At 44.5% G+C, this 14,773-nt stretch overlaps 1 protein-coding gene across 1 annotated transcript in view; it reads right to left on the bottom strand.

Annotated features, from left to right (window-relative positions):
* Snx9 (sorting nexin 9) overlaps positions 1–14,761 on the bottom strand; it is a 79,618-nt gene extending 64,857 nt beyond the window's left edge. Inside the window, exon 1 of the mRNA XM_055615953.1 lies at positions 14,514–14,761. Coding sequence (XP_055471928.1) covers positions 14,514–14,525 — 12 coding nt within the window. The 5' untranslated portion in view covers positions 14,526–14,761. The remainder of the gene's footprint in view (positions 1–14,513) is intronic.
* Between the last annotated feature and the right edge of the window lie 12 nt (positions 14,762–14,773).

The raw sequence follows: 14,773 nt of genomic DNA, 5'->3' as shown, positions 1-14,773 counted from the left end.
GTCAAAACTTGAACTTATAAGAACCATACTCTAACGTAAGCAACCAGGGGCCAGAGACCTCAGAATAAGACTCAGTGCTGGGTATGTCGCATGCGCCTGTAATCCCATACAATATAGGCTATATAATCTATATGATGCCTATATATCAGAGGCTGAGGCAGGGGGCTGCATTCTTGAGAGCAATCTAGGCTTCCCCCCCCCAAAAAAAAAGGACTCGCTCACAGACAATAATCACAAAACCTGTACTTCACATTAGCAACTTATCAGGGCAAGGCGTGCTCTACATATTACATGACACACGGGCATGTAGAGCTTCTCGAGGAGGCATCTACTCCAAAACACGGGAGGAACTATTCTTAATTTTTAACATTATTTATTTAGTTGCTCACTTTACAGCTCAGTGTAGTTCCTATCCTCCTCTCCTGGTCCCACCCTCCCTCCCATGGGAGTAATTCTGATCCCACCAGAGAATCACATGCTTACAAAGAGCCAGCTGGGATGGTTTCTAAACCAGTTTATACACTTGGACTTAGTACGGGAGCTATGCAATTGAATTATTGCACAAGATGATAAAATAAGTGAAAAAAGTAATTTTTAAAAAAATCTAAGCACAACAATTTGAGGAACTGTAAAGATAAATTGCTAAAAAGCTCACTAAAGTACAACCATATGACAGTAAGACAGATGGCCAGTCATTTCTGAAAATCTAGGATTCTGTACTCACAATGATTTGAAATTACCTTCAAATTCTTCAAGCTCTTTACAACAAGCTAAAAATGGACGCTGTAGGCAATGCATTATGAATCTGGGTTATACAATGCAGATCCCTTAAAGAACTGCTGTCGCAGGACTGTAAGGGAGCTTTCTAAGACGCGAAGGACTGGGGAACAGACGCTCACAGTTGAAGTGAGATGGGCCACCTTCCTCTGCACTGGCTCTGCACACAGCTTCAGGCAGCATGCGGAGGAGGCCCACCAGGCCCATCGTCCACCTCGGCTGGGACCCCTCACTCTTCTCCAGCCTCCTTAGCACCCACCTGAGTTGTGCACCGAGGTGAAGAACAGCCCTATCTCGTGAGGATTTTAAGTGCGCTGGAGTTAGCAAGGTAAAATGCGCAATACATGCACGTATCTTAAAGCCTCGAGACCCATCATTCTAGACTGACCCCATCGATGGCAAGTTCTAACATCAGCTAAATAAGCTACACGGCACTGTCTTCACCCTAATGATCATAAGCAACATTGACACAGAAAATACTTATCGTTACAAAGCCTACAGTTATTCCCAAATACTTGCTACTAAGGCTTGTTATTAATATGTAAATGTAGCAACCGGTTTGACAATGTAAAGTCTTTACTTTCATATATATAGACATATGGACATATGCAAACATACATACATACATATGTACACAGGGATACATATGTTATATACATATATATATAAATTTTCCATAAAATAAAGCCTGAAATTTCTTTAAAATAGTGGGGGATTGGAATTGCCCACCACCTGTGGCTGGCAGGTGGTCAACAAAGGTTCACTGAACCATTCTACTTCAGTCTATGGTTGATATTTTTTTACAAATAGCTACAATAAAAAAAAAAATACTGAAGTGTGCCAAAATGTTTGGATAATATAGTAACAACTCACAGGCATGGGTTTTTTTGTTTTGTTTTTATGAAACTCCATTAATATATTTCCTACAAACAAACAAAAAAAATCACTGAATGACCCATGGAAGAACAAAGGTTCATTGAATCTCAAAATCCAAAGCCAGGATGATGTCATTTCTTCTAAGCCCAGAGGAACACTCTGACCCAGTTCCTGGTTCCCCAGCTGCTCCTTACCCTGCTCTGTTCAAGACTGCAGGCTTCGGGAGTTGACCAGAAACCAGCAGCAGCAAGGCTCATCAAGAGGAATGCAGTCAGGCCTAAGTGACCCTGAGTGTTCTGGCAGTGTGGAAATCTTTACTTCTTATCTGGGTGGATCCCAGTGAAGTCATGATGACAGGGCCAACCTGGCTATTTTAGGTCAAAGGGGTGAATGGTCTGATGGGCTACCTGCATCATGTCTAAGAAATGTGCTCCAAAAGCTTCTGAGTTTCAGATTCAGCATATTAGATATATTCTTATTTCTTTCAAGAATCTTTTAACTGATTAGGATATGCAGGGTTTAAAAGGATGATCCTCCAGCTCTTCTGAAGCTCACTGATCAGCTTAATCATATTGGATAGAATCAATTAGGTTTTAAGAAGGAATTAAAGGTTTCAGTCCAGTATCAAAGTGAACACAGCATCATCTCCCTGAAGTTAGCTATGACCAACAAAGGCAAGCTCAAGAAGAGGTAAAGGAACCAGTCATGTGGGTGTGCGGAAAACCTTCAGATGGTTTCACATTGCCAAATCAATGCAAGGCCCAGCCACGGCCTACCGCTCCCTACTGGCTTTCGGAAACAGTTCCGGGCCTCCTTTCCAGGCACTGGCCAGATAAGTATACCGAGGAGAATGCCTTTCCTTGAGCTCTGCTCGACAGGACCCCTCCCTCCTCAGGTCTCCACCTGTCACCTTCCTGTGGGACTTCACTGACCCCCATGTCCACTGTGCAATGCACACTTGTTTCGTACCGAATGCACTCCATTCCAGGCCTCTCTCTCACTCACCTCGGTAACTGGCCACCTCTACTGGAAGGCGAATTCCATGGGAGAAAGTCCTGAGGGCAGGGATTTTATCTTGTTTTATTTTATTATTTTATTTGCATTGGGGTCTTGTCTACATGTGTGCCTATATGAGGAAGAGTTGCAGATGGTTGTGAGCTGTCATGTGGGTGCTAGTGATTGAACTCTAGTCCTCTGGAAGAACAGCCAGCACTCTTAACCACCGAGCCATTTTTCCAGCCCCCTGAAGACAGTGGTTTGAAAAATTACTTTCTTAGATGTTATATTCCTCACCTTTTAACATTCTTTGGCCCAATAACTGCTTGAGGAAACTACTGAAAGAACAAAAGAGCAAAATGACTTATACCATTAAGGACGCAGTGATTTTCTGTAAACTTGGTATAGCACTCTGTTCTACATATAAGAAAGGTACCAACGCAGTGTGTGTTTGAGACAAGGCTAGCCAAGGAACTCACTACTTAGGAGAGGATGACCATAAGCTTCTGATCTCCCTGCCTCTACAGCCCAAATTTTAGGACTACACTAGACTCAATGTGGTTGCTAACTGAGTGCATGGATCCTATGTTATGTTTGACGCTGACAATACTATGAAGTGCCACAACCCAACCATAACAACTATTTCTTGCTATAAAGTCCTATCCACTGGTAAGCCCACTGTGGGAATTCTCACTTAGTCTTGAGATCAGTTGGTACAGATAATACTTTGGTAATGTTGCTTTGGATCTTTAGGGTGGCTTTCTTCCTCCTCCCCCTTCCCCTTTTCCTCCTCCTCCTCTTCTCTTCAACTCAAACCATTAGTGCTACTATCTTGAAAGATGTGACAAAGCAGTCTTTCTAATTTGGGCTTCTAAAGCCTCTAAACCTAGACAGACAACACCTGTGAGAATCCTGCAACACAGAGAGCACAAATCCCTTCTCTGTCTCCTCTTGAAATTCCTAAAGGCCGGAGAGGCAGCTGGGGCTACCAACAAAGGTGGTGGAGAACACATACAGTGGAGTCCAGGCACAACAGTAAGACCCCAAGAGGAAAACCTACAATTGGCCTCTAGCACCCAGCTCTCAGAGTATCAAGCCATTCAGAGAGCTACATGACCCCACACAGCATGGCACCAACAAATGGCTCCCAGGTCTCAGGTACAGGAAGGCAGGGGACTCAAATTCTCAGCCTAAGGAGTACAAACTAAAGAGCAAACCCTTGAGTGTTTAGGGAACTGGAAAGACAGACAAGGTCTTAACTTCAAGGCCAGCTATGGGCAACCCACATGTAGAGCCCTCACCCTTGGGCTTATGATCAACTGGGGTTGGACAGATTATAGTTCAGCTTTTCCTGTGCAAGCAGGACATCTGCTGTATACTTTTTTGTTTTGTTTTTGAGACAGGGTTTCTCTGGCTACCCTGGACTCACTCTGTAGACCAGGCTGGCCTTGAACTCAAGAGATCCACCTGCCTCTGCTTTTGCCTCTCCAAGTGCTGGGATTACAGGTGTGTGCTACCACACCTGGCTCTGTTGTACATTTTTACAGAAAAGTAATTTTATTTATCAATATACTTCTTTATTTTGCCCATCTGGATAGTGCAGAATTCACACTGAATCCATTTGGTCTTGTACACTTGGCAGAGGAGGAAAGGAAGCCTTCAGGACTTTTTTGCAGCACACTAACTAGACTTACCTGGGATTTGAACCCAGGCTCCTTGTCTCCATGCTATTCCACCACTGCGCTGCTAGAACACATGGTTATTAGTGCCCTCCATTCTGAAGACATTAAATTTCTCCTTTTTTTTTTTTTCCTAAATACAAAATTCAAAGGAAATCTCAAACTTTCAAGAAATGGCTACAGTTACTAGAGAGGACAGCAGCAACCTTAAAATTCCTTTTGTGCATACACTGCCTCCTCATACAACAGCATTATGTGAAAGTACAACTCACTGAGAAACACTTCATACTAAAAGGTATTGTGAGGGCATTGCTACTTGTGCTGTAATGGTTTGTATTAATTGTCAATTTGGCAGGATCTAGAATCATCTAGGAGACAAGCTGCCTAACATACTTGTGAAAAATTATCTTGGTTAGGGTTAGCCTTTGGGCATGCCTGTGGGAGATTATATGGATAGGTGGGAAGGCTTGCCTACCCCGGGTGGCATCATTCCCTACGCTGGGGTCTAGGAATGGATAGAAAGGATAAAGCTTCACAAGCATTAATTTCTCTCTGCTTCATAATTATAGATGGGATGTGACCATCTGCTTCAAGTTCCTGGGACTTTGACGCTGCTGTTGTCAACTGTACCCTTGAACTGTGAGCTGGAACAAGTCTTGAATTGCTTTTGTCAAGACATTTTATCATAGCAATAGAAAAAGAAACTAAGAGCATTTTTAAGTGAGTCTGTATATTACTGTAACATTATACACATTTGAAAAAAATATTGAAAATGGAAAGAAGATGGTCTGTAAACAGTCTGTAAATAATGACTTAAAGCCTGACACCTACTGGCCGAGAACCCTTTCCCTAGAATGAGCTCTAACACTGACCAAGTACAGTATATAAAAACATCATTTTAAGGAAACTGCTTACCTGGAAACAGAAAAGGAATACTAACTTTAACCACTCCTAAACACCCTATCCTTGTCCTTAGAGACTTCGGAATAAGCCAGGGCTTTAGACTGTCTGTCCAGTACACACTCTTTACTAATCTAGTATGACAAGTACGGAATAAAATTTTAGAGCCTGACCAGGGAAACTAGACACTCGTGCTTTCCCTGAAACGTCTTACACTCTATTAAAGAGCACTTTAATTAAATGCGCCTCAGCTTCAGCACATCTCATTCGCTGACTGCTTTTCCTCACCTAGATGCACAGAACCACACCTGTGACTCTTGTGAGTGCCGCCTCTTCATATAATAAATACTACATGATTCAATGTTCAGATATTAAAAATAAATTAGAAAGATTCAGTCAGTGGATTAGCATCTGTAAATACTGTATTCATAATGTCTAAAAATGAGTTAAAAGGGTAAAAACGTCATGGTTTTAATGACCATATAAAAAGAAATACCAATTGGAAAGTTGGGGAATGCACACAATTTTAAAAGTTTGGCAGTAATTCTAGTCTCATCTAGCCGCTCAAATGTCCCCACAGATGAGATTTCCACAGCTTGTGTGCATGCTCCACTCTCTTCGCTTTCCAGTGTGCTCCTGGGACACTCAGGCTTGGCTTCTATTCCAGCAGGCCTGGCAGGCTGAGCCACCACCAGACTGGAACAACAAAGTGCAGTAAAATTTTCAGGCAAAAAGCATATAGTCACATGCCCTGGAAGACATGCTGCTAAGTCAGCACAGAGGAAAACTCCAAAAGGGAGAAAACCTGGGAGAAGTGCACATGCTAAGCAGAATTCCGCCCTGTACCCACCAGTCCCTGGGCTGAGCTGAACTTAGGCCTGGTGGAGTCAGAAGTAAGACAGAAAACTGTTGACAGTGATAAGATGAGACTGTGAAGGACCCCAGAGAGAGTGAAACAGAGAAAGGGACAGCAAGGAAATGACTTGCCATAGGTATGAAGCTAGGGGAAGGAGAGATCTGGGCCCATGTCTGTGCTGTCTGAAAAAGCTGGAAAAACAAGCAAAAAGGAAGCAAATAAAAAGGTGGCGACTCCACAGATGAGGTGTATGCTGGAGACTGCAACAAACAAACACAAATTCTGCCCAAGAAACACCATTTTAGTGTAAAGGTCAGAATTCACTCAGATTAAGTTCCAAGGAAAAAATAAAATAGCAAAACATACAAGAAAACAGAGCACCATGAAAAAGGATGAGCACAAAGACACTGAGTTGACCTCTGTTATTAAACTCAACAGATCAAAAACCAGGAAGACGTGAGTAACAAATCAGATGTTAAAGAATAACCAAGCAGATTTCAATGGAACCAAATAGAACTCCTAAAACTAGAACACAGCCCAGGACAACCCTTAAGTCCCAAGCTATGTACACAAATCCACACTGACAGCACACTGGACTTCAGAACTCAGAAGACGGGGTCTTAAGAACAGGTAGAGAGACGAGCACCTACTAAACAACTGTAGCCAGCGGCTTCCCAGCAGTGACCCCGGAGGCTGAGCAACGACAGGGTCACTATGGTGGGCAAAGCACTGTCAGACTGGAACTCACACCTAGAAAGCCATCTTTGATGGACAGGGAAGATACATTCCATAAACGGCCAGGTTATCAACAACAGACCTTCTTTAACCAGAACCCCGATTTACTTTAAGAAGAAGAAAAATGACCTCAAGAAAAGGCCTATCTGGGTGTGGCATTTCACATTCTTTAATCCCAGAACTGCAGAGGCAGAGGCAGATAGATGCAAAGGACTGAAATACAAGAAAATATAGTATACAAAGACAGGGCACAACGGAACACACCTGATAATCACTAACTCTATATACAGTTTTCACACGACTAATTTTTATTTTATTTAACACTAAGTAATAACTGGCTGCACTGGGAAAATCACTGTCGTTATGCCGCTTTAGGTCATTTTTAAATTCAGAAAAGGAGTATGAATGATACTGAGTGATTTCAGAATTTATTTAACTTAGAAACATTAACAGACTAATGTTCTACACTGGGGGCTGGGGAGGGTGAAGACATACAACACAAACCTTCCCAACAGCTAGGGATTGGTAGAGGCAGGTACAGCTCCAAAACCCCGAGTGCTGACCCTCAACCACCCTGTAATGTTGAAGCCAGGAATAGCTAAGTAACAGGAACTATAAAAGTGACAGATTAAAATTCAATTCCTAGCTACAAAGATAGCTTGGATAAAAAGATAAAATTCGAACAGTATTTACCAAATGAAAGCTAACGAAGTCAGATTAATAATAGAAGAAAAAAAATTTTGTTTTGTTTTGTTTTTTTTGAGACAGGTTTCTCTATGTAGCCTTGGCTGTCCTGAAACTAGCTCTGTGGACCAGGCTGGCCTTGAACTTATATAGACTGCCTGCCTCTGCCTCCCAAGACTGGGTTTACAGGCATGCACCACTAACGTCCAGCTAGAAGAAAAGTTTTAAGGGAAAAATGCATCATTAGTAACAGAGGGTCACTTCATAAAGATGAAAAAGTTTAAGTCACCTGAAAGATAACATTAACCTTAGAGAAATCGTTTGAGCCCACCATTTTATTGATTCCTTAGTTTTATATCGTAAGTTTATTTTATACATTTTTTCAGAATTTCATACACAAGCGTGCTGCTGTATTTATCACATTTTCATCCTTCCTTTCTCCAACCCACCCGCTCTCGCTGAGTCAGACCTCTTCTATGACTATCACTGTTACTTACGTGAGCCCCCCACCTTAGCACATTTAGTGTTGCTCAAATGTACATGTGTTTTGAGCTGACCACCTGAGCCTGGGTAACCATCAAGGGTCTAGCCCCTAGGGAGTCCTGGCCTCTCCCTCCCTCAGCAGCCACTGAACGTGGGGATCTCTTCACTGAGGGTGGGGCCTGACGAGGTTCCCCTCCCACTTGGTGTGGTGACTGGTGTGGTCATTATGCTGGCTTTATTTAGGCGACCACACTCTTGAGATGTCATGGGTAGAAGCTAAATGGCAGCAGGCTCCCTGGTCCCCTGGCTCCTACAATCTATCTTCTTTTGAGAAAGTCCACCATCCTAGTATTCCCACCAACTACTGCAGACTATAAATCAGTAAGGATATAGATGTGAAGAGTATTTACAAGTTCAACCTAATGGGCATCCATTAACTATATATATACAGAGAATTAATAAACCTTTCTGCACACAGAAAACACACTGATGAAATTGCTCCCTAAGCATAAGCTCAGTCTCAACAAATCTCTAGCAACAGTACTGGTTATCACTCAGATTCCCTGATCAATGCTATCAAGTAACTATCAATGCTATTTAGAAACAACAAAGAGCTAATGAGGAAATCTTAAACTTTTGAAAGCTAAGCACAATTCTGAGAACCCACAGGTTAAGGGGAATTCTTTAACTCTGAAAGTGAGGCTGCTTCCAAGCACTTTAACACAGTAAGAATCAGTTCTACAAGGAATCATAGTATATCAAAATTATATTTCAAAACCTTACCAATACCTAAACTGCAGGCGTAATTTTTGCACCATAGTTGTTAACCTGCAGTTGGAGATGAACTGCTCTGTTAATGCTGTAACGTATGAGTCACTGCCACTAGAGCATCCCTGTGCTCTTCCAAAGTGTCACTGGGGATGCAAAGGTAAGCAAACACACACCTCCAGCCTCCAGGGGCCCGAGACACCCTAATGGAGGCAGGCATCAGGCACAGAAGCACCCTAACGGAGGCAGCCACCAGGCACAGAAGCACCATAATTGGCAGTTGGGAAGGATGCCAGGACCCTGTACCAGAAGACATGAGAGGCCTTCTGGGAAGTGATGCTCTGGGCTAAGGCCTCACAAGCACCTCGAAGGTACATGGGGCAGCAATCCAGGAAGGAGGAACAGCATACGTGCCCCTACATGGCTTTCTTGGCAGAGTCTCACAACAAGGCCCAGACTGGCCTTGAATGCGGCCCCTCCGGCCTCTGCTTCCCTAGAACTAGGACTGCAAGTAGACACCATTACACCCTGTGAAAGCGACCTTTTTTTTAAGCACTTAATGCCAAGCCATTATGTAATTTTCAGATCATCACTATAAAGGCAAGACACAGTAAAAATCATCTTTGCAAAGCTGTTATGCTTTCTAATCTCTTCCTTTTTAAAAATTTGTTTCCTGTTTCTATTATTATAGAATTTTTCTTTGACCACACATATACAAGTATTTAAGACATATAAAATACTATTGCATGTAAGTGATTGCGAAGTATCTCTTATACTGTTTTTTTATTTTTATTAATTATAGTTTATTCACTTTGTATCCTAGATGTGGCCCCCTGCCCCATCCCTTCCCAATCCCACTCTCCCTCCCTCTTCTTCTTCTATGTCCCTGCCCCAGTCCAGTGATGGGGAGGTCTTCCTCCCCTTCCATCTGACCCTAGTCTATCAGGTCTCATCAGGACTGGCTTCTTTGTCTTTCTCTGTGGACTTTTAAGGCTGCTCCCCCATCAGGGGGAGGTGATCAAAGAACCAGCCATGAGTTCATGTCAGAGACAATCCCTGTTCCTATTATTGGGGAACCCTCTTGGACACTGAGCTGCCATGGGCTACTTCTGTGCAGGGGTTCTAGGTTATCTCCATGCATGATCCTTGTTTGGAGTATCAGAAAAGACCCCTGGGCCCAAATTTTTTGGTTCTGTTGCTCTTCTTGTGGAGCTCCTGTCCCCTCCAGGTCTTTCTATCTCCCCCTTCTTTCATAAGATTCCCTGCACTCTGCCCAAAGTTTGGCTATGAGTCTCAGCATCTGCCCTGACACCATGCTGGATAGTCTTTCAGAGGCCCTCTGTGATAGGCTCCTGTCTATTCCCTGTTTTCTCCCTCTTCTGGTGTCCATCTCATTTGCCTTTCTGAATGAAGATTGAGCATCTTACCCAGGGTCCTCCTTCTTGATTAGCTTCCTTAGGTGTACAGATTTTAGTATGATTATCCTATATTATATGTCTAATATCCACTTATAAGTGAGTATATACCATGTGTGTCTTTCTGCTTCTCGGATACCTCACTCAAGATGACCTTTTCTAGATCCCACCATTTGCCTGCAAATTTCATAATTTCCTTGTTTTTAATTGCTGAGTAGTATTCCATGGTGTAAATGTACCACAATTTCTGTATCCATTCCTCAGCTGAAGCACATCTGGGTTGTTTCCAGCTTCTGGCTATTACGAATAAAGCTACTACGAACATGGTTGAGCAAATGTCCTTGTTGTACACTTGAGCATCTTTTGGATATATGCCTAGGAGTGGTATAGCTGGATCCTGAGGTAGCACTATTCCTAATTGTCTGAGAAAGCGCCAGATTGATTTCCAAAGTGGTTGTACAAGTTACATTCCCACCAGCAATGGAGTAGCTTTCCCCTTTCTCCACATCCTCTCCAGCGTGTGTTGTCCCAGAGTTTTTGATCTTAGCCATTCTGATGGGTGTAAGGTGAAATCTCAGGGTCGTTTTGATTTGCACTTCCCTGAAGACTAAGGATGTTGAGCATTTCTTTCCTATACTGTTTTTAAAACTATAAAAATCAGCTAGGTTTGGTGGCACATGCCCTTAATCCCAGCACTGGGGAAGCAGAGGCTGGTAGATCTTTGGGTGTTAACAGTCAGCTTGGTCTACAGAGCGAGTTCCAGGCCAGTGAGGGCTACACAGTGAGACCCTGTCTCAAAAACTGAACCCTTCCCCCCCCCCCAAAAAAAAAAAAATAACCTAGAAAATAGTTGTATGTTCACATGTGTGTGGAGGCTAGGAGGCCAGAGGTCACACAGATTGCCTTTCTTGCTCTCCATCTTATTTTCACTGAACTTGGCTCACTGACTCAGACAGGCTGGCTGCCCAGTGGGGCCTAATCAGTGCCTTCCCAGGGCTGTTAAATACAGGTGAGATTTTGTTTCGTTTTTACCTGAATTCTGGACCGTGGGTCCCCGTGAATGTGCATGTTACCATCTGACCCAGTCTCCTCAGTACCTCACTGTAATATTTAAGGTGCTTCAGAGAGAGATTTCTGTCATTGAAATAAAGAGGCTTTACTATACAAGAGACTACGAAGTTGCTTTCTACATTGTCTTTATGAGCCGGGTATGGTGGTGCATGCCTATAATCCTAGCACTCAGGAAGGTAGAGGCAGGCAGATATGTGAGTTCGAGGCCAGCCTGGTCTAAAAAGGGAGTCCAGGACAGCCAAGGCTCCACAGAGAAACGCTGTCTCAGAAAAACAGAACAAAACAAACAAAAAGAAACCCACAACCAAAAAACTGTCCTCAGAATCTAGTACAGTAAAGAGTTCCATTTCCTACCCAGATTTCTAATGCTCTGTGCTCATTTAATTCAACCAAAAAGCTGCATAATACATGTGTATAATGTCAGATACTGGCTCTGGAAGGGGAAGTTGGAAGAGGGGTAACAGGCACTGCAAGAATGTCATTACTCCTATAAAGTGACCACGTAATCAAAAGAGAATCCAAATCAACTAGCAAAGATAACCCTGGTATAGAACTTACAGCTCACCATACAGATCAAGGGCAACTGCTATTAATCAGTTTATTTCCACACATACAAAAATTCTCACAGCTGATCTTTAGATAAGCTCAAGTTTACTCAAATTCACTGTAGGATTATGTCAGGGCATGATCTTAGGAGACATCTAACAGGTCAAGACTGAAACCTTCCTAACGCCTGTCTCTGTATTTGCGAAACGGACTATAAGAGGTATGCCCACTGAAGCAGAGCTCAGCACTCTACTGAGCAAAGATTAGAAACAAAACCCAGATGATCCCTCTAAGAGGTGAAGTTACTGATTAATTGTCTTTAGCAATGGAGAACTGCCCAATTAAAGTTCTTCTAAAAGATTTCTTATTCCATTATGACTTTACCAAGAGCTCTTAAAAGTCACGAGAATTCAGGGCTAGATAGACGGCCCCGTGGCTAAGAGCACTGGCTGCTCTTCCAGAGGAACAGGATTCGGGTCCCAGCACCTACATGGCTGCTTACAACTGTCAGTTAACTCCAATTCCAGAGCACCCAAGTGGCCTCTTCTAAGCTCCTTGGGCACCAGAAATGCACATGGTATACAGATATGCCTATGGACAAAACACCCGTACACATAAAACAGTTTTTAAAGAAATCATGTGACTTCAGAGATAAGTGTATATTTAAGAAAAATACCGTAAGAACAATGAAAACAAAAACTGTATCTGAAAAGAAGTAAAGCCATTCTCTCCTAAATTCTAAGGCAATCCCAGCAGCCATCTCAAATGTCCAGATGATGCATTAATTTCCCAACACTTAGCTCTTCCAACAAAAGCCTGAGGGCCACCTCAGCTTAAAATGTTACTGAGTCCACCTGACCTCAGACATGATTAAAGGAAGGAAAAAAAAAATCAAAACTCCAGCTGTATGTAGGAAAGGGAAGGGGCTGTGTACTGGGCTAGCAAGCAACAATGACAACCTTACTCTCTGGGAGCGACTGAAAAATGAGACTTTGATTTGACCAAGAACCATCTGGGAAGAGGAAACCGGGAGAACTGCAGAAGGCTCCCCAGCCAGCCCCTTTCCCTCAGACAGCAACGGTTTATCACCTGGTCCAGGAGGGAACACGCACCACCTGGAACTGTGATTACAGGTAGGGAAGGGCACCCGCAGCCAGGACAGCTGGAATTTGCCTTCAGAGAAGCAGATAACAAAGTAGGAAGTGCTCACACCGGCTGTTCAAGGAGGTCCCAGGCAACTGGCCTTCAGGGCAGGGACTGAGGTCTCTTCACTGCAATCACAAGGCTCCACCATCGAATAAAACTTTTTACTCTGCATGTGTGTATGTGTTGACTGCTAAGCTGAAGCAGGATGTGCACCTCAGGTCGATAAAAATATTACAAACTGTTCTCTTAGGAATAAGGTTTATGTCACAAACCACTGTCAAAGTTGCAGGATAACTGTGTAATTGGATTTTCAATTTCTGGAATGTTTGACAACAAATCTCAACATCAAATTTCGTTAGAAATCTTTGGCTTGAATTAGGTTTTATTTCCAACAAGTGGCCAGTTATATCATACCTAAGAAAACCCAGCACCAACTGCCCGGATATACTACCAACAAGGCAGTTATTTCAACAGCAGCAGGACCAGGTCCTGAAGTTCATTTCTGTATAAACACGACACCTAGACAGATTCAGGGCACTGAATTCAACTTCAACAGAGTAAATGAAATAAGGAATTTGGAATAACACTTTTCTAAATTATCCTTCTCTAAATGCCCATAAAAAAAAAAAAAAAGGTTTTCATCAATCCAGAAGTAGCTTCGGTATTTCAAAATAAATATGAAAAGACGTGCCGGTGTTTGTAAAAGTGCCAAAAAATAACCAAAATTCCCCGTACAAGCCAATCTACTACCCACCCATCACAGATCAATCAGGGGTTCCCTAAGGTGCTTCCCGCCCCAGGTCCCCATTTCCAAGGTTCAGGCTTTTCCCAGTGGCTCTTTCATCCTCAACTTTACTACTAAAACCGCACCAAAAAAAAAAAAAAAAAAAAAAAAGGAACCGGAGAAAAGAATTTTTGCAGACTCGGATAGCAAAACAGTACTGCTAATTCCACAAACGGTAACATAAAATAAGCAAACCAAAATTCCTGGCCATTTACCAACCAGGAACCAAAGTCCCACTAAGCAGCTAGGGCCTGGGCCTTTTTTGTTATTATTATTTTTTTTTTCCCCTTCTGCAAGCCAACACGTAATCTAAGTGCACAGTCATTTCCCTCTCGATACTCGATTCACTCCGAAAACGTCCCATTCAAACCGAAAAGACGGCAAAACAAGAGGAAAAAATGAGAGACTTGAAGGCAGCCGGCGCGGAGCGCGGCTCCGGGAGACCGCAGCGTCCTCCCCGCCCGGCTCGTCCCCCCGGCGCGCGGGGCCGCCGTCCGGAGGAGGGCGAGGAGGAGGCAGGCGACGCGCGGCAGCCTCCGGGGCAGCCGCGGCTCCGGGGCTGCAGGAACTTTCCGTCCCGGGAAAGCGGCCGCCCCCGCTCAGGCGCAAACTTTGCAAAGCCGCCGCCCCGGGGACCCGACCCCCGGCGCCCGGCGCGACCCGGCTCCGGTGCCCGCGGCGGCGGCCCGGGCAGGGGTGGGGGTGGGGAGGGGACTCGCGAGCGACCGTCCGGGGCCCTCCGGCCTCCCTCCCGCCGCCCCGAACGGCCGGGCCGGCCTGCGCCGCGCGCCCCTCACCTTGGTGGCCATGGCTGGCGGTTCCCCGGCCCCGGTGGGCCGCCTGGTGTCCCGCGCCGCGGCGGTTCGGCCCTAGCCGGGCGGGGAGGACGGCTCCGGCTGAGGCTCGGCGGCTGCGGCCCGGCGGCTCCGCGTCAGCCCTGCTCTCGGCGCTCGGGCCCCCGCGGCGAGCTCGGCGACTCCCGCCGCCGCCCGCGCCTGCAGTTCCTGAAAGTCCCCGGCTGCGCGGCCCCCGCCCCCGCCGGCCAAGCCTCCCATGG

This window comes from Psammomys obesus, unplaced genomic scaffold (genome assembly GCF_907164565.1).
Source record: "Psammomys obesus unplaced genomic scaffold, mPsaObe1.curated_primary_1811, whole genome shotgun sequence".
In the NCBI taxonomy this organism is placed as follows: domain Eukaryota; kingdom Metazoa; phylum Chordata; class Mammalia; order Rodentia; family Muridae; genus Psammomys; species Psammomys obesus.
Note: the sequence above shows the minus strand (reverse complement) of the source record. Positions and strands in the feature narration are given on the sequence as shown.